The sequence below is a fragment of the Phodopus roborovskii genome, unplaced genomic scaffold (assembly GCF_943737965.1).
Source record: "Phodopus roborovskii unplaced genomic scaffold, PHOROB, whole genome shotgun sequence".
Classification (NCBI taxonomy): Eukaryota; Metazoa; Chordata; class Mammalia; order Rodentia; family Cricetidae; genus Phodopus; species Phodopus roborovskii.
In genome coordinates this window covers 21,011,094-21,037,975 of record NW_026126460.1, presented here as the reverse complement: position 1 = coordinate 21,037,975, position 26,882 = coordinate 21,011,094, and the positions used below count along the sequence as shown (strand labels likewise).

General features: G+C 51.8%; 2 protein-coding genes across 8 annotated transcripts; one reads left to right on the top strand and one right to left on the bottom strand.

Annotated features, from left to right (window-relative positions):
• The first annotated feature begins 210 nt into the window (after nt 1-210).
• Nucleotides 211-16,030, top strand: Ptprn (protein tyrosine phosphatase receptor type N). The gene is made up of 23 exons (XM_051190513.1): nt 211-358; nt 2,009-2,059; nt 2,233-2,346; nt 4,027-4,123; nt 5,473-5,731; nt 5,815-6,169; nt 6,668-6,799; nt 7,450-7,488; nt 8,287-8,560; nt 8,775-8,861; nt 9,113-9,192; nt 9,319-9,383; nt 9,810-10,028; nt 10,412-10,612; nt 10,710-10,857; nt 10,994-11,067; nt 11,477-11,554; nt 11,653-11,772; nt 12,150-12,316; nt 14,341-14,394; nt 14,875-14,939; nt 15,136-15,209; nt 15,430-16,030. The coding sequence occupies exons 1-23, from the start codon at nt 244-246 to the stop codon at nt 15,499-15,501; spliced, it is 2,940 nt and encodes a 979-aa protein (XP_051046470.1). The 5' UTR covers nt 211-243; the 3' UTR covers nt 15,502-16,030.
• A 1,555-nt stretch (nt 16,031-17,585) lies between these two features.
• Dnajb2 (DnaJ heat shock protein family (Hsp40) member B2) lies at nt 17,586-26,457 on the bottom strand. Of its 7 annotated transcripts, XM_051190508.1 has the most exons (11): nt 26,304-26,457; nt 25,953-26,053; nt 25,308-25,417; nt 23,741-23,794; nt 23,451-23,573; nt 22,202-22,294; nt 21,969-22,071; nt 21,745-21,815; nt 19,581-19,784; nt 18,699-18,726; nt 17,586-18,496 (listed from the first exon to the last, which is right to left on the bottom strand). In XM_051190508.1, the coding sequence occupies exons 2-11, from the start codon at nt 26,015-26,017 to the stop codon at nt 18,421-18,423; spliced, it is 927 nt and encodes a 308-aa protein (XP_051046465.1). In that variant the 5' UTR covers nt 26,018-26,053; nt 26,304-26,457; the 3' UTR covers nt 17,586-18,420. The 7 variants fall into 7 exon arrangements, 6 of the variants coding, with proteins under 6 accessions (XP_051046465.1, XP_051046468.1, XP_051046469.1 ...); XR_007834883.1 differs by having other exon boundaries at nt 18,699-19,784; XM_051190511.1 differs by having other exon boundaries at nt 17,586-18,892; nt 26,304-26,456.
• Between the last annotated feature and the right edge of the window lie 425 nt (nt 26,458-26,882).

Genomic DNA, 26,882 nt, shown 5'->3' with positions numbered 1-26,882 from the left:
GAGGAGGCATAGGTTGAGTAGGTCCCGGGTTAAGAGGGGGGCTCTTACGCCAATATGACGCAAATAGGCATAAGAGCCGGGGGTGGAGATGTCGTCACTGCACGCCTGCTGTTGGCCAAGTCGTCTCCAGAGGGGCATGTAGACCCCGCCTTGGAGGTGGGTGGGGAGCGACAGGCTCCGCCTAGGCTCCTCGGCCAGCGTCCCTGAGACTGGCTGCGGAGCGAGCGCACAGAGCCCGGAAGGATGCGGCGCCCGCGGCGGCCCGGGGGTCCCGGGGGCTCTGGGGGCCTCCGGCTGCTGGTCTGCCTGCTGCTGCTGAGCGGCCGCCCCGGGGGCTGCAGCGCCATCAGTGCCCACGGTCAGGAGAAAACTTGATGGGGGGAAAGCAGGGGCCGGGAGCAAAACTCGGTAGTGTGTGTGTGTGTGTGTGTGTGTGTGTGTGTGTGTGTGTGTGTGTGTGTGTGTCGGAGGAGGAGGGGGGGCGTCGCAAAAGCAAGAAGCTCAGACTAAATATCGCTGGGGGCGGGGGAGGCGGTTGTGGGGTGAGGAAGAAGAGAGGAGATGAAGGGAGATGAAGATGAGGGCGGCTGCGAGGAAAGGGGCGTAGGCCGGGAGGTGGAGCTGGGATACGCAGGCGGGACCTGGGAGAAGTGGGCTCCAGGGAAGATAAGGTTCCGGAGGAGGAAAGGGGGTGCGTGCGAGTCGAAGAAGGATTTAGAGGGACTACAGGACCCTGGGAGAAGCCAGAGATGTCGAGGTGAAGAATCAGGAGCCGGGAAGGAGGAAGGAAGGTGGAAGAGGCGCCTACTCGGCGGCAGGAGCCTGGCCTCAGTCACCCGGCTCCAGCTAGCCTGGAGGACTGGCTAGAGACAGAGACCAGGGCTTATTTCTCAAGTCTAGATAGGCCATTTGCTGCGAGTTGGCCAGCTATAAGAAGGGGAGGGAGAGGAAGAGGACGAAAAGGGGAGGGTCCCCTCCTTGTCCCCCTCCCCACAGCCAGGCCTGGTGCTGACTCACATCTAAGAGGACAGAGTCAGCGCTGACTCACGGGCCCATGGTGGGGGTGGGAAGGTGGAGTGTGGGGGAAGGGGCACAGCCTCTCCATCTGGCGCCCTCTTTCCCCACCCTGGCTTGGAGCCTTGGAGGCCAGGGTACGGTACTTCCTGTGAGTTAACAAGATAGAGGGGAGGGATGAGGTCCTGTGGCGACTCCTGGTCCTGTCACTCCTCCTTCAGTAACCGTTTCCCCCCTCCCTACGTGCCCTTGACTCCTGGATTCAGCACCACGGACAGCACCAGAGACTCAAGGCTGCCACAGAATCAAATGCACCCCTTCCCTTTCAAGCGGAGGAGGTGTGCTGGAGTTTCCTCCTCTTCCGAGTTCCAGGCCACTAGAGTTAGGATGCTTTGCAAGATTTTGGAAATTACAGCTTCCTTTTGAATTTGGCCTCAAATCCTCCCACAATGCTATGTGATCTACACTCCCCTTCTCCCATTGCTCCAACTCCCAGATAAACAAATTGAGCCTTTAAAAGACTGAAACCAAGATCTTTGAAATCCAAAGCTAGACCCGACACCTCCTCACGAGTTGTAGGTCGTGGGGCTGGAGAGATGGTTCAGTCAGTGGAGTGCTTGTCATACAAGTATGAGGACCTGAGTTCGGATCTTCACCCTTTAGAAAGCCAAGCAACGTGAATGATGCCTAACCCCAGCACTGGAAAAGTTGAGACAGACAAATCCCTAGATGTACAGGATGAACTCTAAATTCAGTGAGAGGCCTGTTTTTAAAAATACAAAGTGGACAACAAGTGTGGAAGTTACCCCCCTACATTCACTTCTGGCCTCCATACACACGCGCACACATACATGAACATATATACATTTGTATGCATACATAGGCCAGAGAAAGAATTCTAGGCCTTTTCCCTGCTGTTCTCCCAACTTAAACCTCCCCCAGCTTCCCAGCCATCTAACCACTCTGTTCTAAGCATCTATCCTCTCTTCTGCAGGCTGCCTGTTTGACCGCAGACTCTGCTCACACCTGGAAGTCTGCATTCAGGGTGAGTAGGGCCCTGGCCTAGGATTCAAAAGGCAAAGATGGGGAGGGGGAGCCGAGGTGAGGAAGGCAGAGGTGCAGCACTCCATCACTGGAGAAGGTGGAGAGAGCATGGTCCATCTGCAGCCTGGAAGGCCTCCTGCAAAACCCATGACAGCAGCGCTTTTGTGCTTTTAGATGGCTTGTTTGGACAGTGCCAGGCCGGAGTCGGGCAGGCACGGCCCCTTTTGCAAGTTACCTCCCCGGTTCTCCAGCGCCTACAAGGTGTGCTCCGGCAACTTATGTCCCAAGGTGAGAACTGACTGCACTGGAACACAGAGAATGGAACTTGGTTGGTGGGAAAGTAAGGGGCCATCTTCATGCAACTTAATAATTATATACACTTATGAAGCCTCACCCTCTTAGATCTTGCTGGATAAGGGGACAGAACAAGGGTAATGATAGGACTCTAGAGATGGGCTGTTCACATATTAATTATCTAGAGTTACACACAGGAGGCCTGTGGCTGAAGTTGCTAGAAATTTTTTAGGTTTGTTATGATTTTGTTTATTTGTTTTGAGGCAAGCTCTTTCTGTGTAGCCCAGGCTACCTCCAATTATATTATGTAGCTTAGGCTGGTCAGGAACTCATGGTGATCTTTCTGCCTTAGCCTTCCAAGTACAGGACTATGGGCACTCACCACTACGTCCATCTTAAGACAAGTGTATCTTAAGTTTATTGCGATAAGGGCAGTGGTGGCACATACCTTTAACCCCAGCACTTGGGAGGCAGAGGCAGGTGGATCTCTGAGTTTGAGGCCAGCCTGGTTTACAAAGTGAGTTCCAGGATAGTCAGGGCTGTTACACAGAGAAACCCTGTCTGAGGGAGAAGAAGAAAAAAAAAAAAAAAGAGGAAGTTTGCTGCAGTGAAACACAGTGACAGATGCAAGAGGACCCAGATAAAACGGTATGGCTTTAAGATGGAAGAAATAACATCATATTCTTGTGCTAAGAGGAATAATTCAGTGGAGAGGAAAAGGATGGACATAGGAGAGAAACTCGGGGAGAAAGCTCTTGAGTAAGAAATAGAGGCTGAAATCTAGTGTACACCGGGAGAAGTTGGTTGTAATAGGAACACAGACAGTTCTAATGCATGGAATAGATGTTTGCACATCCCAGGATATGAGTCATGAGTAACCCAGATTATTAATCCAGAGCAGGATCTGGGCATGGTGGCACACAACTACTGTGATCCCAGCTCTTGGTGGGGCTGAGACAGAAGGGTCGCCATGAGTTCCAGGCCAGCCTGTGCTACATAGTGAGACTCTAAGTAAATAAACCCATATAAGGAGAGCAGAGGAGAGTGAGATGCGATCCCTCTAGGATGAATGAGAGATCTTTTCTGAGAGCAGAGCTTCATGTGCTTCAGGGTAAGGGGATACTGACAGAAGGACATGACTCACAGCGGAGATGGTACAAGTAATTGAGATAGGTATACGGAGCATTTCGGTTTCCTGACAATACTTTATTTGCACAGCAGCCCACAAAAAATGTGTATTATTCCCACTCTACAAAAGACTGAGGCTTAAACTGAAGAAGCGCATGACAGCAGTGGCAGTGGCATTTGTTAAGAGTTCTTTGGGTGACGGAACTATTTTCCATGATGTGTTATTTTAATCCTCACAACAAGTCTTAGGAGATACATATCCCCAGATTGGAGAATCGAGGGCCAAATAGAATTGAGATAACTTGCCCAAGGCCCCCAGTTCTTCATGAACCAAAGCTGGATACCAGCCCAGGCAGTTTGATCCCAAAAGTTGTACCTGAGGGTAGGGATGGGGAGGCAGCTCACTCTCCCATTGTGTCTTCGATGGCACATCCCCTGCTCTGCCAAATCCAACTCTCCTCAGGAAATGGGGTATTCTCCTGACCTCCACTCTGGTACTGGGTCCCCGGTCTCATGCCACCTTTGCTCTGTCCTTTGTCCTGACAGGGCTGTCCTGGCATGATGACCTCACCCAGCATGTGATCTCCCAGGAGATGCAGCGTATCCCCAGGCTTCGTCCCCCAGAGTCCCATACAAGGGACAGGTAGGTAGCCTTTCTCAATAGCCTTAGACTGTTGGGACCGGTGATCTGTAACCTTCCTTATAGGTAGTGGGTGGAGGTGCCAAGATCAGCAGATGGGGGGGACACAGGTAAAACAGCATCAAGAATAGTCCCTCTGACATGTTTACATGGCTCAGTGGGGGCCATGCAAAAAAACAGAATAGATACTTTAAAAAATGTTGATATTTTGAAAGAAGTATTAAAGTAGTCGTTAAAAACAAACTAGAGGGGCTGGAGAGACGGCCCAGAGGTTAAGAGCACTGGCTGCTCTTCCAGAGGTCCTGAGTTCAATTCCCATTATAGGTGGCTCACAACCACCTATAATGAGATCTGGTGCCCTCTTCTGGCCTGCAGATGTACATGCAGACAGAACACTGTATACACAATAAATAAATAAACAGACTAGAATTTTCATGGTAAGTTGTTCCATTGCTGTATGGAATTGCTGTATGGAATTGTGTATGGCAGCATTGTCCCTCTGTGGTCAGAGCTTCTAAAGCAGTGTTTCTCAACCTTCCTAACGCTGTGACCCTTTAATACAGTTCACCATGTTGTAGGGTCCTCCAACCATGACAATTTTCATTGTTACTTCATAACTGCAATTTTGCCACTCTTATGAATCATAATGTAAACATCTGTGTTTTCCAGTGGTCTTAGGTGTTACAACCCAGAGGTTGAGAACCTCTGCTGTAAAGGCAATTCTCAGACAAAAGAACGTGTGGAGTTCAGATAATGATTCTTGGACTGGCAAGGCGGTGGACCAGGGCAGTCTTGGCTGTTTGAACATAGAGAGATGGGGTGGGGCACGGGGACAACCATGTAGAAGTTTCCTACCATCACAGGCCATCCCATGTATGTGTTTTGGCCCAGATGCCTTCCCCTGTTCCCAATCTTCCTTTCATCACCCCCTTGAGCTCCCTTAGCTTGTGCAGCTGTGTTTCAAAGTCATACACATGGTTGGGGATGCAGCTCAGTGCTAGTGTACTTGTCTTGCACACCCAAAGCCCTGGGTTTGATCCCTAGAGAAAATCACACACACACACACACACACACACACACACACACACACACACACACACATTTTTCTTTTAACCAAAGACAGGCATGTTTACCAAACCAGAGGGTCTACTATCACTTCCATCCCTCTAGCCCATCTCTCCTATACATTTCTTAAGAGGACAAGGTTGTTCTAAACTTCAGACTCAGTGCAACCTCAACCTTGTAAACTCTCCACACCTTTGTCTATACAAACATACAAATCTCTCCCTCTTTCCCCTCTCCCTCCCTCTCTTGTTCTCTCCAACTCCTTATCTCTCTCCTTTCCTCCCCAGGTCTAGTTTGGTGCCCAGGAGACCAGGCCCTGCTGGGGAGCTGCTTTCTCAGGGCAGTCCTACCGGCTCCTCTCCTGCTGTCCAGGGGCTCTCTCGGCCTCCAGGGGGTGGGAATGGAGCTGGGGTGGGCTCCCCACTGTCCTCTCTGCAGGCTGAGCTGTTGCCCCCTCTCTTGGAGCATCTGCTAATGCCCCCACAGCCTCCCCACCCTGCTCTGACTTATGAACCCACATTGCTACAGCCTTACCTATTCCACCAGGTGAGCCCTCGACTCTGGTCATGCCCCAACCTCAGTACCCTACCCTAACTTCTGTTCTTACCTGCATCTCTGGTCTCTTACAGTTTGGATCCCGAGATGGTTCCCGGAGCTCAGAGAGCTCCCCAGGGGTGGTTGGTGTTAGCCACCTGCCCAAGGCTGAAGCTCCTGCCCTCTTCAGTAGAACTGCTTCCAAGGCCATTTTGGGAACTCACTCTGGCCACCCCTTCGGGGACCTTCCAGGACCCTCACCCGCTCAGCTTTTCCAGGACTCAGGGCTGCTCTACATGGCCCAACAGTTGCCTGTTCCCGGCAGGGCCAGGGTACCAAGGCTGCCAGAGCAAGGGGGCAGCAGCCAGGCAGAGGACTCCTTAGAGGGCTATGAGGAGGAAGTACTGGGGGGTCGTGGGGAGAAGGCCCCTTCCCAAACAGAACAACCAGGTAAGAGCTTCCTCGGCACCCACCTCTCTGTCTGTGGGGGCTCCTTCCTTACTGTCTTTGAAGATGTTCGTTTATTCATTGGTTTAATCAGTTGTATGTTTTATTTTATTTATTTTTAAGAGAAGGCCTTGTTATTATCCCAGTCTATCCTTGCACTCATTCTTAGCTCAGGCTGCAATTCTTTTTCGTCAGACTCCTGAGTACTGAGATTACAGGCCCAAGTCACCCCACTTGGTATTCTGCCTTTCGTTCATACATTTAACTGTCTACTGACAAGCTGATGTACACAGACACTAACTCCAATGTAGGGGCAGTGGGGTATGCACCTGACATGCCTTAAGTATGTTCAAGATCTAGGAACGGGAGGGCATCAATCCCTTAGCATTTAAAGAATTCTTAAATGTCCTTGTTCCCCACCCCCACCCAGCCCACCACCTATCTGCATCCCATCAGTTTATGCTACCATCTGCCCTAAGCTCTGTGTCTGGCTCCCAGCAGATACAAGTCTACAGAGACTGGCGGCTGTCCTGGCAGGCTATGGAGTAGAGCTGCGCCAGCTGACCCCTGAACAGCTTTCTACCCTCCTGACCCTGCTGCAGTTACTGCCCAAGAGCACAGGAAGAAATTTTGGTGAGTGTCCAGGCAGGGAGGGCAGCAACCCCCTGCCCCATGAAGCCTTTGCCCTGGAGGCTCACAAGGGAGAATGTTTGGTTTTGATTTTTCTTGAGATAGGGTCTTACTGTAGGACAGGCTGACTTAAGAGCTCATGATCCTAGCTGGGCCAGGTGATGTACACCTTTAATCCTAGCACTTGGGATGCAGAGGCAGACAGATCTATGGGTTTGAGACCAGCCTGGTCTACATAGTGAGTTCTAGGACAGCTAGGGCTGCACAAAGAAACTCAGTTTAAAAAAAAAAAAAACAAGATGAAAAACAAAAAAACAATAAGAAAAAGAACACGTGATCGTTCTAACCGGGCCTCTAGAGTGTGGAGGTTGCAGACATGGTCCAGCATGCCTGCATGAAGAGATCTTATAAGAACAGATTTATTACCAGCATATCCCAGGGAGCAAGAGGGCACGATGGTAAAGCATTAGACTAGGAAAAGACTAGAGGGTGGGAAGCTCAATGGGACAGGAGGCAGAAGAGTGGGCGCAGGGGAAGGCATCTATAACTACAGGACAGGGCCTCGCAGGTGAAACAGGTCCCAGAGCTCTAGTCCTTTCTCACTGTGGTCCTGATGCCCTTTCACAAGATTCTTGCTTCTCCTGTCTCTACAGGAGGGACCGTAAATGTTGGAGCTGATGTCAAGAAAGTGAGTTCCCAGCACCTTCCCGCCTCACAATCCTCCCCCTTGACTGAATTCTAGGGGTCATGGCTCAGAATCTATCCTCTGCTCCCTCATTTTTCATCCCAGAGCCTTCAGATCGCCCGCCACCTGTGGCCTCACTTCAAGCTGACATGACTAAAAGCCATAGTTGTGTATTTGTGTTTGGTATGAACACTCTGCATGTACACATGCAGGCCAGAAGAGGGTATCAGATCCTATTACAGACAGTCGTGAGCCACCATGTGGTTGCTGGGAATTGAACTCAGAACCTCTGGAAGAGCAAGCAGCTAATGCTCTTAACCACTGAGCAATCTCTCCAGCCCAAAGCCAGAATTCTTAATCCACTCCTGTTTCCACCATAACCCTTTCAAACTCTGATGGTTCCTACAGCAGGGACTTAGGTGGAGGCTCCATTCCGCTGTAGCTGGATGATTTCTGCTTCTCGGTTTTAGAGGCTGCAGTCTAACATGATGCCACTGAACGAAAGCCTAAAACCCATAGCCTTTGTGTTCATCTTTCCAGATGATCAGGCTCGACCTCCCCACCCCCATTGCAGCCCCACCCTGTGAATGTACAGACCCTTCACTCATTCAACCCTTCGTTCATTCATCCATTTGATTCACATTCCATGGATATGTATGGGATTGGGGGATAGGGGTAGGAAGCTAAGCAGTTCCTAAATTCCAGTGTAAAGAGTTTAGAGCCCAAAGTGTGGCCCTCCCTTCTCCCACCCCCATCCTTCCACTCTAGAAGTGACACCTGCACCCTGTCTTGTAACAGACAGCAGAAGAACAAATGGGTGCAGCAGGCCCCCAGCCCCCCACAGCCCTGCTTCCTGGACTCCCCACTGCCAGCCCCACCTCCAACCAAGTCCAGCAGGTGCTGAGCCCTGGCATCCCCAAGGCTCCCCAAACCGTCAGTCCTCCTGGAGTCTCATCTGTCATGCTGGAGAAGAAAAGTCCCCTGAGCCAGAGCCAGAGCCAGAGCCAGTCCACAGTGGTGGGACAGCCTGCAGCTAGACCATCGGCTGAGGAGTATGGCTATATAGTCACTGACCAGAAGTAAGTGATGCAGCCTGAGGAGGCCTTCCTGTCCCGGGGCGGGGGGGGGGTCTCTGGCAGGAAACAAAGAGCAAGAATCCAGCGCTCTCTCTCTCTCTCTCTCTCAAAAAAGTGGGGGCATAGAAGCACTGGGTGTTCCCTCTGGAGGTGGCCCTATTTCAAGAAAGTACCTTAGATTCCCACATCCCTCACTGTGCCCGCTCCCCTCCTGCAGACCCTTGAGTTTGGTGGCTGGAGTGAAGTTGCTGGAGATCCTGGCTGAACATGTGCATATGTCTTCAGGCAGCTTCATCAACATCAGGTGGGGTGCTAGGGCTGTCCTCTCAGTGGGACAGCACAGGGATCTAGAAAGTAGCCTGAGTGAGGTGGTGCTGAAGGGACCAGGGAGGAAGGGAAGCCAGCTCTGAGGTCAGAGATGCTGCTGCCAACGTGTAGAAGCACACATGGCCCTGGCTGTGAGCCCTGTCCTGAGTCCCACATTCATGGCGATCCCTGGTCCCAGGTGCTGGACTCTCAGATGGGTAAGGTAGTAATATATCTTCTGTTTGGCAGTGTGGTGGGACCAGCTGTCACCTTTCGAATCCGGCACAATGAACAGAACCTGTCTTTGGCGGATGTGACCCAGCAAGCTGGTAAATACCATCCTATCCGTAGGATAGGACCCCAAGCCCTGATTCCCAGGCTTGTGATGATGCTCCCTTAAAATATTTCCAGCCCGCATGGGGCTGGAAAGAGCCTGACCTGCACTCTTCCTGCAGGGCTGGTGAAGTCTGAACTGGAAGCGCAGACAGGGCTCCAGATTTTGCAGACAGGGGTGGGACAGGTAAGCACTAACTGTAGACTCTGTTAAAGCCCATAGGCTTCACTCTGCACACAGTGGAGGAGGCGAAAGACTGGAGAACTTAAAAGGGTGGGAAGTTCATTTGGCTCCCCAGCCTCCTTTCCCAAGCAGCCCCTCTGTGCAGTTCTCATTTTGACCAGGAGATGGCACAGTGGCTCTTTCCTGAAGGACCATTCTTGATAGCTGGACCATTATTTTCATACTGACATCTTCTTTTCCGTTTATATGGAAATCCTTCTGGTGGGATCACCCAAAGTCTCTGGCACTTGAGTTGGGCTAATGTGGATTGGGAAGGAAGCTGTATGTCCTTCTGCTTGTTACCTCCTTGTCCCTAGAGGTGGCCTAAGAAGGAGTCAGGGCCTTGTCTCCCCCGGCACCACACCCCTGATTCTGGCTTTGTTCCCACAGAGGGAGGAAGCAGCTGCCGTCCTTCCCCGACAAGCCCATGGCATATCTCCCATGCGCTCAGTGCTGCTTACTCTGGTGGCCCTGGCAGGTGTCGCTGGGCTGCTAGTGGCTTTGGCAGTGGCCCTATGTATGCGCCATCATTCGAGACAGCGGGAAAAGGAGCGCCTGGCAGCACTGGGGCCAGAGGGGGCCCATGGTGACACTACTTTTGAGTACCAGGTGTGCAGGCTGGTGTGGAGTGGGGTGGGAGCAGAATTGGAAGGGATGCTGTGATGCACTTTTTGAAAGAATATGGGTTGGGAATAGATGGTGCCTGAGACTCTTCCCAGGGCTATGAGTCTGGGCTTCTACTTTGTGATATTTACGGTTGTCGTGAGCATCAACCAAGCACAAAAGGACAAAGGACAAAGACAGACTAGGGCTCCAGACTTGAACTGGAGGCCTGGTCTGTTTGTCTGTCTGTTTTGAGCACTGGGAACTGGGCTCTGGGCCTCACGCATGCTGCTCAAGCACTCTACCCACACTACCACTGAGCTGTAGCCCCATGGCCTTGTTGAAGGATTTCTAGGGAACCCTGGCCTCACCTGATCCTTCCTCTGTAGGACCTATGTCGCCAGCACATGGCCACAAAGTCCCTGTTCAACCGGGCAGAGGGTCAGCCAGAGCCTTCAAGAGTGAGCAGTGTGTCCTCCCAGTTCAGTGATGCAGCCCAGGCCAGTCCCAGTTCCCACAGCAGCACACCTTCCTGGTGCGAGGAGCCTGCCCAGGCCAACATGGACATCTCCACCGGACACATGATTCTGGTCAGGAAAGGGCCCGGACCAGAGTGGGGAGGGGACAGGACGGTAGGAGAGGCAGGATGGGCAGTGTGGGCCAGAGCCAGGTCGTGGTACCCCACAGGCATACATGGAGGATCACCTCCGGAACCGGGACCGGTTGGCCAAGGAGTGGCAGGCCCTGTGTGCCTACCAAGCCGAGCCAAACACCTGCGCCACCGCACAGGGCGAGTGCAACATCAAGAAGAATCGCCATCCTGACTTCCTGCCTTGTAAGTGAGCCTCGGGCTAGCCTGGCCCCACCCTCTACCAGGAGCAATTCAATGCTGTGGGAAAATGGCGGGGCTCCTGGTTCAGGCTGAGTGGCAGAGGCCTGGTGCCAGAAGGCCATTTGGGGGTTCTGTGCAGATGACCACGCCCGCATCAAACTGAAAGTGGAGAGCAGCCCTTCACGGAGCGATTACATCAATGCCAGCCCCATCGTAAGTGGCTCTGATTTCCACCCCCACCTTGCCGCATTTGTATTGCCCCTCTTTACTCCATCCCCTGCGGTCATTTCTTACAGCAGCCAAGCCCTGAAATTGTAGAGCCTGTGTCTTTGCATTAATATATAGGGTTCACATTAACACACAGGATTCTCAACGGGTGGTGGTAGCACACACCTTTAATCCCAGCACTTGGGAGGCAGAGACAGGAGGATTTCTGTGAGTCTGAGGCAGCCTGGTCTACTAAGCGAGTTCCAGGACAGGCTCCAAAGTTATAGAGAAACCCTGTCTCGAAAAAGAAAAAAAAAAAAAAAAAAGTAACACACACACACATGCCACTCGACCTACCCTCTGTCCAAACTGGCCCTCCCCATTCTAGCTCATGACATATCCTCCATATCCTCAGATCGAGCATGACCCTCGGATGCCGGCCTACATAGCCACACAGGGACCGCTGTCCCATACCATCGCGGACTTCTGGCAGGTGCATTCTCAGAGGGTGATTTTCTAGGAATCAGAGGCTCTTGGGGCAACCAGAGCCAGGGAGGCTAGAGGGCCACTTACCTGGGTCTCTGTCCTTAGATGGTATGGGAGAGTGGCTGTACTGTCATCGTCATGCTGACCCCATTGGTGGAAGACGGTGTCAAACAGTGTGACCGATACTGGCCAGATGAAGGATCCTCCCTCTACCATGTCTATGAGGTCAGCAGGACCCCCACAGTAAGAGTGGCCTAGTATTTTATATATGAATGTGTGTGTAGAGATGCATGTATACATATACACATATCATACATACATGAACATTTGTGTGTTCTGTCTAGCCGGGCGTTGGTGGTGCACGCCTTTAATCCCAGCACTCGGGAGGCAGAGGCAGGCGGATCTCTGTGAGTTCAAGGCCAGCCTGGTCTACAGAGCTAGTTCTAGGACATGCTCCAAAACAATACAGAGAAACCCTGTCTCGAAAAACCAAAAAAAAAAAAAAAAAAAGGGCCACCTTTAACGTCCTGAAGGATTTAGCGTTTGGACTGCTTGGGAGGCGGAAAGGTGGGGCGCTCTCAGACCGGTTGGGTATATGACAGGTGAACCTGGTGTCGGAGCACATCTGGTGCGAGGACTTCCTGGTGCGGAGCTTTTACCTTAAGAACGTGCAGACCCAGGAGACGCGCACGCTCACTCAGTTCCACTTCCTCAGCTGGCCGGCAGAGGGCACTCCGGCCTCCACCCGGCCACTGCTGGACTTCCGCAGGTGAGCAGGCTGCAATTGCCGCCCAGCTCTTCCTGGGACCCCAGGTCTGACCTGGAGCCTCGCCCTTGACCTCTGTCCCTTCCACGAGCTTTTCGTTCCCAAACCAGTACAGACAGTCTGCCTGTGCCAACCTAGCCTGGTGTCCTTCTCACACTCACTCTCTCCCAGAGCCTCTCCACCATCTGGCTCCTTTGCAGGCTTTCTAGGAGAATGGGTTCCTCTGTACAGGTCCCCTCTCCTCTCCTGCGGTGTCCTGATCCCTCCCTCTTGGCTCCTATCTTGCCCAGATCTGTGCTCACTTGCTCTTTCCTCTCCTCCATCCTCTTCCCATCTCTGTCTGTCTGCCTGTCTGTCTATCCATCCATCCATCCATCTATCTCTCGGCCTGTTTTTTCTCTTTTCCTTTCTCCCTTTCCTGTTACTCTTCCCTCCTCCTGTCTTGTCTCTCCCTCCCTGCCTCACAGCTGCCAGGTGTGTGTGTGTGTGTGTGTGTGTGTGTGTGTGTGTGTGTGTGTGTGTGTGAGAGAGAGAGAGAGAGAGAGAGAGCCATCTGCTGATATTCTCACTTCCATTGAATATTCACAACCATGGTTATTAGCAGGTGTGACAGAGACATTAGAAACAGGCAGGCAGGTCTGAGAAGGGACTCTTTGGAAAACTGGGGCAGGAATTTAGAAAGAGACCAAGATTATCTTGCAAAATGTTTGTGGGACAGGGAAGGCTTGAGCAGCCCCTAACAGAAGGATTTAACCCATTTTAATACCAAGACCAGGCCAGGCATCCAGCATTCCCCACACTTAGGTGGCAGGGAAGCCTCTCTCCAGGGACAAAGGATCCACTGAACTGAAACCTGTTCTGTCTTGTGCCAAGCTGGCCTGGGTCTCCAGTGCCAGGCAGAGGGGCACAGTTGAGGTAAGGCCCTTGGTAGTTTCTGAACTCCAGTATAACAGTGGTTTCTGGCTGAGTCCCTGAAGCCTGAAGCACTCCTTGAAAGTGAAATGATAGTATTAAATTACTTCCCTTTTCCCCCTGACATTTAAAAACTCCTGGTCAGGTGAGATGGCACACCCGTACCCCAGCTGTGCAGGAGGATGAGATAGGAGGTCTGCAAGTTCAAGGCCAGTCCAGCCAGTTTAGGGAGACCTTGTCTCATAAATAGAAAAATTAAAAAGGACTAGGGATGTAACTCAGTGGTTGAGAACTTTCCAAGGACACACCCACAAAAAAAAAAAAAAAAAAAAAAAAAACTGGGTTCATTCATTATCACGGAATAATAATAATATTTTAAAATAAAAGTTTTGATTGGGTTCGTGATAGACCATTTGTAAGGCCTTGGTCTGATACCAGTTCTACAAAACAAAACAACAACAAACTAGCAAAATCCCCAACGGAGCCACTGAAGGGTCACTGCATAGATCTTTTTAAGGCCACACAGGTAAGCTAAACAATCCCTGGGGCTTACACCAGAAGTATATAAATTCAGCTGGCATGTGACAGCTAGAACAAAATAACTGTCATCAGGGATGGCATGGACTTCGAACCTGAGTGGAGAGGGATTGGCTTTTGTGGCCGTGGAATAGCAGAGCTGACCTGAAAATTCCCAGAAAGCCTTGGATTTGAGCACCTGTTATTACTACATTCTTACTGCCTACCACTGATGGAGTGAGCCTGTGGTGTGCAAGTTCTTTATGTAGGTTATTTCGTGGCATTTTGTAAGATCCTTTGGGAAAAAAAAAATGGTTCCCATTATTATCTATCATCTCCCATTTTGTAGTATGAAAACTGAAACGTTAAATCCGTTATTCCAGGCTCACAACTTGGGCACATGGCTTCCAAGTGACAGAGCAAACCTAGTGCATCCTCACCATCCCTGACTCCTCTTTCCAACTCACTTCCTGCTCTGTGCTTGCCACAAGGCAGGAGAGGGGAAAGCCAGAATGTGAGCACACAGTGATGCGTGATTAGCGACATTTTCTTCTTTCTGGCTGGTGGCTGCTGGCCTTCACACCTACTTCTTGTTGCAGGAAGGTGAACAAGTGCTACAGAGGCCGATCCTGCCCCATCATAGTGCACTGCAGGTGGGTGGGGACCGGCCACACAGAGGCCCTGGGCTGGAGCCGTCCCGGTTCTCCCCTTCCCTCTGCTCCTTTTTCCCAGTGCACAAACCATGGGCACATCCTGACTGTAATAAGTTACACACACGCGCACACACACACACACACACACACACACGTCAGTCCATAGCATTGGAAATGTTTACTCTTTGGCCCTTTCTATGGAGAGCTGGCTGAGCAAAAGCCTGGCCTGGGCTGGGGAGGGCCATTCCCATTCTATCCTGCTGCCTCCACTGAAAACTGAGCTGTGGCTGTACTTTCCAGTTGTCCACAAGCCAGGACTCACAGACCTGCCACTCAAGACCTGTTTTCTCACCCATGGCTTCCTGATGCTCTTCCCAGGCCAATTCCAAGAATCAGCCAATGTCCTCACCCCAACCCCCATGTCTGCTCCCTTCCTGCCTTGTCAGGGCTAAGCCTGTCTGTCACCAACTCCTATTTCAGTGATGGTGCAGGGAGGACAGGCACCTACATCCTTATTGACATGGTACTGAATCGCATGGCGAAAGGTAAGGTCTGTTCCCACAGGACCCACAGCCCCTGGTCTCTCATGGCCCCCCAGGACCCAGTGGGTCTGAGAACCCACTGGGGAGCGTGTGCTCACATCTCCAAGCTTTGCCGAAGATGCCCGGCTTTCTGGCACTTGTCCCCCCCCCCCCCCCCCGGATACTCCCTGAAGCATCCCCTACTGCACCCTATCCCCAGGAGTGAAGGAGATTGACATTGCTGCCACCCTGGAGCATGTCCGTGACCAGCGGCCCGGCCTTGTCCGCTCTAAGGTGACAGTACCTCCCAGCCTATCCCTAGTCACTTCCCTTCCCAAGTATTCTCTTCATGGCCACCAAGAAGAAACCAATAGCAGTCTGCCCTTCCTGCACACCCCAGGAGGCCTCCTCTCCTTCCAAATGCCCAGCACCCTCCACACCTGCCATGTCCCCTCAGGCAGAGGCAGAGCCTAGGTTTCCATTGACCCTTCCTTCTGCACTTGGCCTTGCACAGGACCAGTTTGAGTTTGCGCTGACAGCCGTGGCAGAGGAGGTGAATGCCATCCTCAAGGCCCTGCCCCAGTGAGCCCCTGGGCACCTCAGTGGGCATCCTGGCCTCTGCTCCTTCTGCCTGTATGAGCATCTGTGCACCCACTCTTCAGCCCCTAACTACCTGCCATCTTGGCCCATCTTGGGCACAGCAGCTCTTCCCAACCCAGTGTGGAAGTAAGTGGGGGAGAGTATGGGGACAGATCCACCCAGCTTCTTTCATGCTAGAACCTAAGCAGCCCAGGGGAAACAGACAGCAGGCGGGGGAGGAGTGGACAGCAGAAGCAAGTGTGCCCGAGCCCCACCCTACCTGAGTCTCTGTCTCCCTCTCCCCATGGTTCTGGACGTCCCCAGCCAGTGTGCATCCCCCCTCACCCCCAGCAGCCTGCAGTGTATAGACAGAGCAGGATGAGAGGGCCCCAACTCCCCAAGCCCAGCTACCACCCACCTGCCACCTTGACCCAGCTCAGTCTTCTCCCTCTAGCACAAAAGGACATTTCTAGAAAAATCTACTTTTGTATCGATGTGAATAAAGTTAGTGTGTTGTCTGTGCAGCTGCAACATGGCCACTTTTGCAGTTCTGTCTATTAAGCTTCCAGGCTGCGGCTGTAGCTTGCGTCTCGGCGGCCCTGCCCTGTTTCCTTGGAGACACTGAAAGCAGAAAGCCACAGGTGACACTGGCTGCGGAGGCGCACGGCTATCCTTGGTTTGAGAAGTGCCTGAGGACATGGCTTCTCGGTGGCTAACGGGTTCCCAGGCAGCATGCATGTATTGGTCTTATGCCTCATATACAAAGAGTGCAGCATGGACCTAGCCCAGGCTACGAAACTGAAGTGGTGGAGTCAGGACCCAAACCCAGGTGGTGGCCTTCATATATTCTTTCCTCCCAGTTCTTAAGAGTGATGCTCCATGCTCTTCAGCCTCAGCAATGACATGTTTTTGTCACACAGGACCACACTTAGAGCTGTGGGGGCCATCAACCCACTGACTGCCACATTTCAGGTGATACTCTGCCAGTGCGGTCTCCCTGGTGGGGACACTGTTCCCCTTTCATCTTATCCCTCTCTCAGCCCATTCCCTTAGGGTGACTTGTGCTCTCCCCACCCCAGGGGCCCTCATCTGTGTCATAAGTAACTCAGTGAGTTCAGACACACACACAAAATGAGCGGAGCTGAGCCTGGGGCCTGGAGTTACTTGCTCCTGCTGGAGTGCAAATGAAAACACGGTGAATTCTGAATGCTGGCGGCCAGAAAGCCCCGTCCCATTGTCTGTCCTCTGCTGAGGCTCAGCTCCAGTGTCCTACATGGCAAAGGCTCCAAGTGGGCAAAGCCTCATTCTGCAAGTTCCAGCAGATGCTCAGGATGGGGGCTCAGAATCTCACCTTCAGGGTAGGCTGCTGTTTTAGCATGAGGAAGTCAGCTAGGCCCTTTGACCCCCCCCCCCCAAAGGTGAAGCCGATGGTGACTTCTGGGGTGAGGGAGCCAGGGCCACATCCTCTTGTGGAATGGCAAAGGTGCTGGACCTGTGCCTGGAGACAGTAAGCGGGGAGGGGCTCCTGGTTCCTTCCTCCCTGGGGTTGGTCCCTGGGTAGAGTGGTGTTCCACATGCTCCCGGCTCACACCCCCTGGAGAGGGTTAGTTTAGAGCGCTTGGGTACTGTTTAAAATCATCAGGTGTCACCAGTGGTGGTGCACACCTTTAATCCCAGCACTCGGGAGGCAAAGGCAGGTAGATCCATCCCTGTGTTTTGGAGCTATACAGAGAAACTCTTACACACACACACACACACACACACACCAGGTGTCATCATCTGTTCTTTGTGAGTCCTCATGCTTTCTACCAAGGCTTAACTTTGTCTGAGCCTAGCTGTACTGCAGAGAACTGGGAACTAGGTCCCCTTACAAGAGGAAACCAGGCGAAGCTGGTTGTGGGGCCCTGGAAGTGAGGAAGCATTTCTTGGTATCACATAACACAGTTGGGGAGGACAACCCGACTGAGGCTTGTGCCTCCAGCTATTTGGCATAAAGGAAGGTGTAAGGCCTGGAGTCTGGAGTGTCATCTTGTTGTTCCAGAGGGTCCCTCTTTGGCTGTCTTGGAAAGGAGGCACACGGCACTAAGCTTGCAAAACTCCACTTTATTGGCTTCCACTTTCCCTGAGTCTGAGCTCAGTTCATCTGGCTTTGGTGGGTCTTAGGGGCTTAGCATTAACAGAAGCTGGCCGCAGCCTGTCCCACCAATCCCCTCACTGGCCTTGGACTCCCCAGGCAGGAGGCAGACAGGTGGCTCATGGAAGATGAATGATGATAGAAAGAATGGGTAGCAAGGTCAGAGGTCAAAGAAAGCCATTCAAGCAATATGTCCAACACTCCCTCTGCATGCCAATCTTCGCCATACACACTCCAGCCAAGGCAGCCTTTTCCACACTCTGCCAGCCCACAGCCATCAGCCTTCCAGGACCATGCTATACCTACTCCATCCACTGCCCCACTAGCTTAGTCCTTGGACCTCCAGCTACCCAAGGGAAACCACCTCTCAGATGCTACAGGACTCGGGTGTGCTCACTCCAACCTGTGTCTAGCAAGAAATATCAGAGGAACTAAGTTTCTGGTCTTTTCTCCTTCATCCACAATTGTCACCACCCCTTCCAGGGACAAGATGAAAGACAAGATCTCCCCATTCGGAGAGAGTGACAGGCTGGTCAGGTTTGGAACTACATATCCCAAGAAGCCCAGCTTTATAACCAAGCACCAATTCCCCTGGGATAAGAGCTATCAGAAATGAGGCCAGGGTGCATTGCACTCTGGGACTTGTAATCCACAAGAGACAGTGCTAAGCACCCAGGGGAAAGAGTTCAGAGGCTAAGACTATGGGTGCCTCCCACTCAGTCCCCACCCACACCACCCAGGGCCCAGCCCTACACTCAGCATAAGTGAGGGAGAGGGATGTAGTGTTCCCTCCTAGCACATTGGGGAGGGCGCTGTCCTGTTGGAACTGCAGCAACTCTGTATCCAGGATATCCAGCTCAGAACACATCTGGGGAGAGAGCAGGGGTGGGTGACAGGAGAGTGGGTCAGCTGCAAGCAGATGGAGGGTGGAGCCGAGCATGCACACCTAGGCCAAGCCCTGAGCTCTGATGCGTGAGTGACGGACAGGGAGTACAGATCTAGTCCCCACCTAGGCCTCCCACCGGGTCACCCTGGCCCTATCCCGCCTCTCCAAGGACAGCCAGCCTCACCTCTGCCTAGTCCTGTGGCCAGGGCAGGCTGAGGCAGCAAGGAGGAGGGAAGAGGAGTTGACTCTGGTTGAGACTCTGGAGGGCTGAGAGGCTTCCACCCCACCCAGCTAGCCTCCCTAGAAGATTTCATGGCCCCACTGGCCCCAGCATCTTCCTGTGCACACTGAGGCTTCAAAGAGGAGGAGGAGGGAGTCCTAGCCAAGCAGCAGCAAAAGCAAGCGATGCAGTCACAGGATCGCAGAGAGCAGAGCAGCAGGAGAGCAGCACCAGAGGGGAAAGACACGGCAGGGGTGAGAACTCATTTCTGCACGGAAACCACGAGGACCTCCCCTCAGCCTGCACGGCTCCCCAGGGGAGCTCAGAGCACAGCGGGCCAAGTCCCCTTCATTGACATCAGTAACATAGACGGTGGAAGCAGACAGGCACAAAAGTCCCACCCAAAACCACTGATGTCCCTCAGCAATGCCTGATCCAACCAGTGCCTCTGGGCTCCACAGGCCCTCCCATGGCCCTGACACCCGCAGTCCTGGGCGTTACACAGGGACTTATCAGCCCTGGACAGAGCACAATAAATCCCCGGTCCGCACTACAGGATGGTAGGCCTGGGAGGGAAATTTGTGGAGGGAGAGAATTTGGGACCCTGCAACTCAGGCCACACTCCGTTCTGCAGTCCCCACAGTGAGCTGGACTCTGAGTCAGGACCTGAATCAGGTCAGGCTTGGCCTGGTTTTCAGAGAATGAGGCAACGAGAGGCCTTCTCCTCTGAGGATGGGCTGGGTTTGGTTGGTTGGCCCCTCACCCCCTTATGAGTGCCTCCCATATCAAGGTCTTGGTGCTGGGCCTTGGACCGCCCCTGCCATCGTTGCTGTGCCCCCCGCCCACCTGCTGGCTTCTGCCCAGCTGCTTCCATCTCTGACAGGCTGTAGGCCATGGCAAGCTGCAGGTCCTCGTCCTCAGAAAGGGTGCCGTCAGGGGGGCGGGAGACAGGGGTCGGCTGGACCTGTGTGCTCCCCAATCTGGAGGTGACTGAAGGTTGCTGCTCACGACGGCTCAGCTCCAAGCCTAGTGCCAGGTCATCTGGGACACCTGCAAGAGTCACAGCCACCAGCTAGAACCAAACCCCAGCTAGAACATCATGCCAACCCACCTCACACAGCAATGACCCTGCCGGCTCACAGCCTTTCTCTGGAACTGACACATGTGCATTAGGCATTCCAGGTTGTGGCTGTGTCACCTCACACACAGTATTCAGCCTCCCTGCACCTCTTGTCTATGACATGGGAGTGAGGAGATCGTCTACACGTGCAAACTGTTCCAATGATTAAATGTGATAACCCATGTAAAGTACTTGTCATAGTGCTCAGTGTTGGCAGGTAAGTAGCTAGACACAACCACAGTCCTTGGAGAAGAGCTCCACTTTAGGAAACCTGAGCTTGATCCTGGACTGGCACTGTAGCCTACATACACACATACATGCATACATACATACATACATACATATATGCCTTCATACTTCAGTGCCTGTATACACCACACACACACACACACACACACACACACACACATGGCTCTGCCTTCATACTTCAGTGCCTGTATACACCACACACACACACAACACACACACACACACACACACACACACACACACACACACACACACACGCACATACCTGATTTTGATTCTTGGCTTAAATGTATCCCTTTTTTACAGTAGACAGTAGTTTGGAGTTAGAGGCTACATGCTTCAGCTCAGACCCCTCAAATGAAAACCTCATAAATATGATCTGCACTGCTTTACTCCTGCCTTATGCTAAAATCACAGGACTGGGGGGTGGCTCAGTGGGTAAAGTGCCTGCTGTGCAAGCATGAGGACCTGAGTTCAGATCCCCAGCATCCTAGGAAACAGCTGGGTGTGGCAGTGCACACCTGTAATCCCAGGGCTGGACCAGCAGAGGCAGGAGGATCCCTGGGGCTTGCTGGCCAGCCAGTTAAGAGAAATCAGTGAGCTCCAAGTTCAGGGAGAGACTCTGCCTCAAAAATGAGGGGGGCAAAAATGAGGACATGAAGTGAGGAGGAGGGCATGGCAGGTATGAAATTCTCAAAAAGTAAATAAAAACTTGGGACTGGAGAGATGGCTCAGCAGTTAAGAACAGGTACCGCTCCCCCACAGGACCACAGTTCAACTCCCAGCATCCATATCAAGAGGCTCACAACTTCCTGTAACTCCATCTCCAAGGGGACTTGGAGATGCCTTGAACCTGTGAGCACCTGCACAGACATGAACACATGTGCACACACAACTACACAAAATCAAAACTAAACCTTAAATATATACATATATATATTTATGTCTTAAAATAAGTATATATATAATTGTAAATACATACATACATACATACATATATATGTGTATATATATGTATATATATGTATGTGTGTATATATATATGTATATATATATATATATGTAATTTTAAAAAACAATAGAGGCAGGGCAGTAGTGGCATAGCACATCTTTAATCCCAGCATTCAGATGGCAGAGGCAGAAGGACCTTTGTGAGTTCCAGGACAGCAAAGGCTGTTACACAGAAAAATCCTGTCTCAAAAAAACAAAACAAAACAACCAAAAACCAAAAAGAGGAAGATGACACTGACCTTTGGCCTCCACAGGTGCACTCCTGGGCACAGAGTGTATCTCTCTCTCTCTCTCTCTCTCTCTCTCTCACACTCACACACACACACACACACAGGGCAGAAGGAGAGACAGAGACAGAGAAAGGGAAGGAAAACCCTCACAGTGTATATGGGCATGTTATTTAAAGGCTGAGGCTCTAGCTCAGTGGTAGAGTTTACCCAGTATGCCTAAGGCTCTGGGTTCAATGCCCAGCCAGTATTGCTCACACAGAGAAGAGCCTTGCAAATGTAAGGCGTCCCACAAATGATGATGCTAAAACTAGCTAGCCATCTGAGACTCTTTTCCCACTAGCCCCACTCAGAGGGAGCCACAAGGGTCTAAGGCTTCCTGCCAGAAGCCCCACCCACTCACCATTGATTGAGACTGACTTCAGCTGTCCGTCCTCTTCCACTTCTACCCGTTCCTGCCCATTCTCCATGATTCTGTGGAAGATGGCACAGGCCAGTCAATGAACAGAGACTGGTCCGGGCTCTGACAGTTACAGTGGTCAGGGCAGACTCCATGCTCACACAGTACTTGCTTGTACACCTCATCTCCAGATTATCCACCTGTAGGGCCCCAGAAGGAGCGCTCACCTGCGTGTGGTGATGCGGCGTCCTTGGACAAAGGTAGTAGATGTAGAGACAGAACGAAAAGCACCAGCCCCAGGGCTGAAGGAGAAAGATGACGAGGAGAAATCTGGCATTGGGACAAAGGATGCAGAGAGGAGGCTATGAGAGGAAGGCTTGGGGGCCTCACTCAGACCTGCCCCAGCTAGCAAAACTCCAGGACTCAAGATAATGCAAGAATGGAAAGGGACAGTGCTTACCAGACTGGCCAGGAAACGAGGAAGAAAAGGCGAAAAATGGGCCAGAGTGTCTGGAACCCGGGTTCTGAAGCTCCGAGAAGGGGCCCAAGTCATCTGCAAGAAGGAGATTAGAAGCTGGTGAGGGGATCACCTCCAAAGACGTGTGTGTGCCTGAGGCTTTTAAGTCTAGAAATCAAGCGGATGAATAACTGCCAACCCTTCTAATTTTTCCTGGTTTGTGTTGTACAAATTTACAAATTTTTAAAACTTTTTTTGAAAAGGGGTCTCAGTCACTTAGGCTGGCCTCCAACTAAATAGATAGACAGATAGAGATAGATAGATAGATAGATAGATAGATAGAGATAAAGATAGATAGATAGATAGATAGATAGATAGATAGATAGATAGATAGATAGAGATAAGGATTACTGAACCCCTGAACCTCCCAAGTGGAAAAGGTTTTTTTGTTGTTGTTTTTTGGGTTTTGGTTTTTGAGACAGAGTCTCAATGTGTAGCTCTGGCTGGCCTGGAAACTGCTATGTAGACTAGGCTAGCCTTGAACTCACAAAGAGCCTCTGCCCCCCCCCCCCCAAGTTCAGGAATTAAATGTGTTCTCAACCATATCTGGCTCTCAAGTGCTGAGTTTTTTTTACTGGCATGTGTAACCATGCTTGTGTACAGAGTCTCCTAATTACCAGATTTACTTTTTTGTTGCGTTGTGTTGTGTTTTGTGGTGCTGAGGAATGAGACCAGTGCCTTGCACGTGCTAGACAGGCATCTACCACTGAGCTCCTTCCTAGTCACCCAGGCACGCCATTTACTGTGTGGCTCCAAGCTAATATGCTTGTGTCTTCTTATGTACAAATATCAATTAAAATTACTCCCCTCTCAGGATTTACAAGAGGTTTGGGGGATGCAGGGTTCTTGACATATATTATTCATTTTTTAAAAAACGGTGTCTGTTATTATGAGTAATGCAGCTCCTGCAGTCACATGATGCTTGGAGTCTTGTTCTCCCAGTGGCTGTTGTGGAGGTTTAACAATGTGTTCTTGTTGTCATTTAATAAGGCCAGTCTGTGAAGTGTCACTGGTGTGTCACGTGAGTCCTGGCGTGTGAGGTTCTGTCCTAGCTTTTGCTGGACTCACGCCTACACAGAATCAAATTGTCTGTCTGTGAAATTCCAATTCCCTCTCAGCCTCTAGCCTGAGAGATCCCCAAGAGGATAGACAGCAAGCCAGAGGACAGAGTTGAACTATCCTGTCTACATACCAAAGAGCTCTGAAAAAGGGTCTCCACTCCCAAAGAACTCCCGGAAGACTTCCTCAGGGCTTCGGAAGGTGAACGTGAAGCCAGGTGCCATGCCACCAGTTTCTGGTTGAGAGGGAACAGTTCCTGGAAGAGTTGGGATGAGGAGGGGGCTTAGAGAGTACATATGGCCCTGAGCCAAGGGACCCCCCAAGACATGGCCAGAAACCTTAGAAAGAGCATGCTCTGCAAGAATTTGCCTGCCCCTCCCTCCTTGACCCACTTTTATTCTGGTACCCCACGACCCCACCTACCTGCCCCAGTCAGCCCTTCCCGGCCATAGCGGTCATAGATTTCCCGTTTGTGTTCTGGAAGAAGAAACCTGGTCATTCCTCTCTTCAGGGTAGTTATCTTGCTTCCCAGACTAGGACAAGCTTCAGAAAATGCAACTTGGGGGATGGCAGGGTGTGGGGAAGCATGATCTTAACAACTGTCTCATCTCTACAACAGACACACTAATAGCACCTACCTCTAGGCCATCAAGAGAGCCAAATGAATAACTCATAAAAACTGCCTAGCACAGTGCCCAACACTGAATAAATATAAGCTAGGGGCTAAGGTAGACTCAGTGGCAGAGACCCTGCCTAACGGGAAACAAGACCCTGAGCTCCACACAAATAAGTTAATAAATGTCAGCTAATTACTTCCATGTTACTATCAATAGGCTTAGCTAAATCAAGCCACTTCCACAGTGACCTGCTAAGACCTCAACAAAATCTGCAGAACCCCCCCCCCAGTCCAGCTGCTCAACTCTTCTCAGCGTGTAACCTGTCTTTGCATCTACCTGGTTATTGTCAGTCTTGTCTGACTGGTACATGATAGACCCACAGGATGAGGACAGGGCCTGCTTGTCCCCCACTGTCTCCCTAGAACCCCAAAACACCTGGCACAGTAAGTTCAGTGGATATTTTGTGGGCCGCTTTGGGGGTTTGGTTTTGTTGTTTGGAGACAGGATCTTACTCTTGGCTATCATCTTCCCTTGGCCTCCTAAGTGCTGACTGAGATTACAGGTGTGAACCACCACCCACAAGCTCAGTATATTTTTTAAAGACACTGTCCACATAGCCCAGGCTGGTCTTGAATTTGAGAGACAGCCAAGAAAGACCTTGGACTTTTGATCCTCCTGCTTCTCCCAATGCTAGGATTCGAGGCATGGACCATCATGCCTAGTTTATGTGGGGCTAGGGACCAAACCCAGGGCCCTTGTGTGTGTTACCAAATCACTCTATGAACAAAGCTACATCCTCAACCCATTTTTTGCTGTTATTTTGAGGTTTGTACACTTACTGAGACAGGATGTATGTATGTATGTATACACACACACATATATATGTATATACATATATATAATACACATACATACATACATACATATATACATATATCCTTTAAACTCAAGATCTTCCTGCCTTACCTAAGTACTGGGATTGTAACCACGTCTAATCAGAATATTTTCTGAATGGAGGAATGACAGACCTGTGTCTGGGATTGTGGCTTAACAGAAGAACTCTTGCCTAGCGTGTACAATGATCTAGATAAAATCAGCATCACAGCAAAGAAAAAAAAATCCATCTGTCAGACCTGGATTCATATTGTAGATCAAGAAATGGGCAAAATATTTCACCTTTCATCAGCCTCAGTTTACCTGCCTATAAAATGGGGGGGGGGGTGATAAGCCTTCCCTGGTCAGGCCCCATACTGCTTCCCAGACCCTAGGAGACAGACAGAACTTGCCATATAGGAGGAGGGAACTGGTGATGGAGGCTTGGCTTTAGGAAAGAGTGAAATGGACATGATGGGAAACAGGACCCCACGCCTTACTGTCCGATAGTACTTCATAGGCCTCTGCCACCTCCTTAAATTTTTTCTCAGCAAACTCCTTATTATCTGGGTTCTTGTCTGGGTGCCACTGCAGAGCCTTCTTTCGGTACCTGCAGGAAGTGAGAGACGCTAGAGGGTCAGGGCTCTTCTCACCAGGCAACTGGACCACCCTCTGTGCTTAGTCCACCCACCCTTTCCAGGCTCCAATCCAAGAATGCTCCATGACGGCAGCCATGTTTTCAGGGGGTTCTCTCCCTGCTCTGTGCCAGTGGTATAAGCAGAGAGTAAGGGTGCCAGAAGGATGACCCCACCCTAAGCCCTCTCTCGGGGCTCATCGGATAGAGCTATCTACAGCCACAGAGAGCGCAGGGACACTGGCCTACCTCATAGAGCCAGGGCATTATAGTACTGCAACCTGGGCAAGCCCACATCTAGGAGCTGGAGGAGAGGGGAATCGGGCGGGAGTGTGTAGAGGGCCCCGGAAGACATCACTTCTTCCTTCACTGAACTTGGTCCTGGTACTCCCAAGGGTCCCCTTCCTCTCTCCAGGAGGCCCTCTAAGGGACCTCTGGCGCTGGGGGCCGGGAGGGGCGGGGGCGGGGAACAAGGGTCCGAGGCTTTCTGCAGCACAGCCGAGGCACTTACGCCTTCTTGATGTCATCAGCAGACGCACTCCGCGGTACGTCTAGAATCTCGTAGTAGGATGCCATGGCAACTCAGCCGTCAGGCGGCCCTCCTCCTCCGAGCTGCGGAGAGAAGGGGGTCAGGCCAGGCGAGGCACCGTGGCTCCTTGCGGTCGCAGCCCTCGGCGGGCAGGAGGCCCTGCGAGGTGGAAGCCGCGCCTGCAGCCAGTGACTAGGCTCCTTCACAGCCTTATCCCGTCCCGCAGGCCGGTGCCCAGCGTTATCTCGCCGCAGGCCGAGAGAGCCCTACCCGAACCCCCTAACTCCAGCAGCCTGATCTGGGGCCCCCAACCTGACCCAGCCGGGGCCGCACCTCCACAGCCGGGAGTCCCGCCCCTGCCCCCCGCGGGGGAACCGCCTGGCACCCGCAGCCGGGCTCGCGGATGCTGCGTACGACGCGCCAGGCTGAGTTGTGTGCGCAAGCTTGCGTCAGCGCCGCGGAAGCTACTAGAGACCTAGAGAGGGCCGGCTTGGCCTGTCACTGGGGGAGGGGGGCGGGGGAGTGGGAGGGGGCGCTGCACGGACTGCTGGGAAATGGGGGCGGAGCCGTCTATTTTAATTTTGCACCCAAGCGACGTCATTCCCAGGTGGGACTTGGGAGGCTGAAGTCTGGTATATCTTTCCAGCCATGACGCACTCCCTCAAACACAGGCAGAGAGGCCGTCCGCAAACTAGGTGTGGGCCCCTTGTCCCTCTGTCGCTGTCCTCTAAGCATGCTTTATTGATCCCTGAGTACGCCACCTAGACCATCGCCTCCAAGGACTCACCGAGTCTCCCTTAGGCCTAACTCCTCCCCTTCTTCATAGTCTAGCTCCAGCCCTAAATCTTCAAAAGAGGCTGTCCTAGCTCTCCTGAGTAGGTCAGACCTGCTTTTTATAGCGTCTCGTGGCAT

Excerpts from the sequence above, each read along its gene's own strand:
- Dnajb2 (XM_051190507.1), bottom strand. The coding sequence starts at position 26,017 with ATGGCATCCTACTACGAGATTCTAGACGTACCGCGGAGTGCGTCTGCT. Across the intron at positions 22,295-23,450 it reads CCCTTTTTCAGAGCTCTTTG|ATGACTTGGGCCCCTTCTCG; the intron begins GTATGTAGACAG and ends TCCTTCTTGCAG. Across the intron at positions 22,072-22,201 it reads CTCGTTTCCTGGCCAGTCTG|ATTTCTCCTCGTCATCTTTC; the intron begins GTAAGCACTGTC and ends TCCCAATGCCAG.
- Ptprn (XM_051190513.1), top strand. The coding sequence starts at position 244 with ATGCGGCGCCCGCGGCGGCCCGGGGGTCCCGGGGGCTCTGGGGGCCTC. Across the intron at positions 2,060-2,232 it reads CCTGGAAGTCTGCATTCAGG|ATGGCTTGTTTGGACAGTGC; the intron begins GTGAGTAGGGCC and ends TTGTGCTTTTAG. Across the intron at positions 15,210-15,429 it reads CCGGCCTTGTCCGCTCTAAG|GACCAGTTTGAGTTTGCGCT; the intron begins GTGACAGTACCT and ends GGCCTTGCACAG.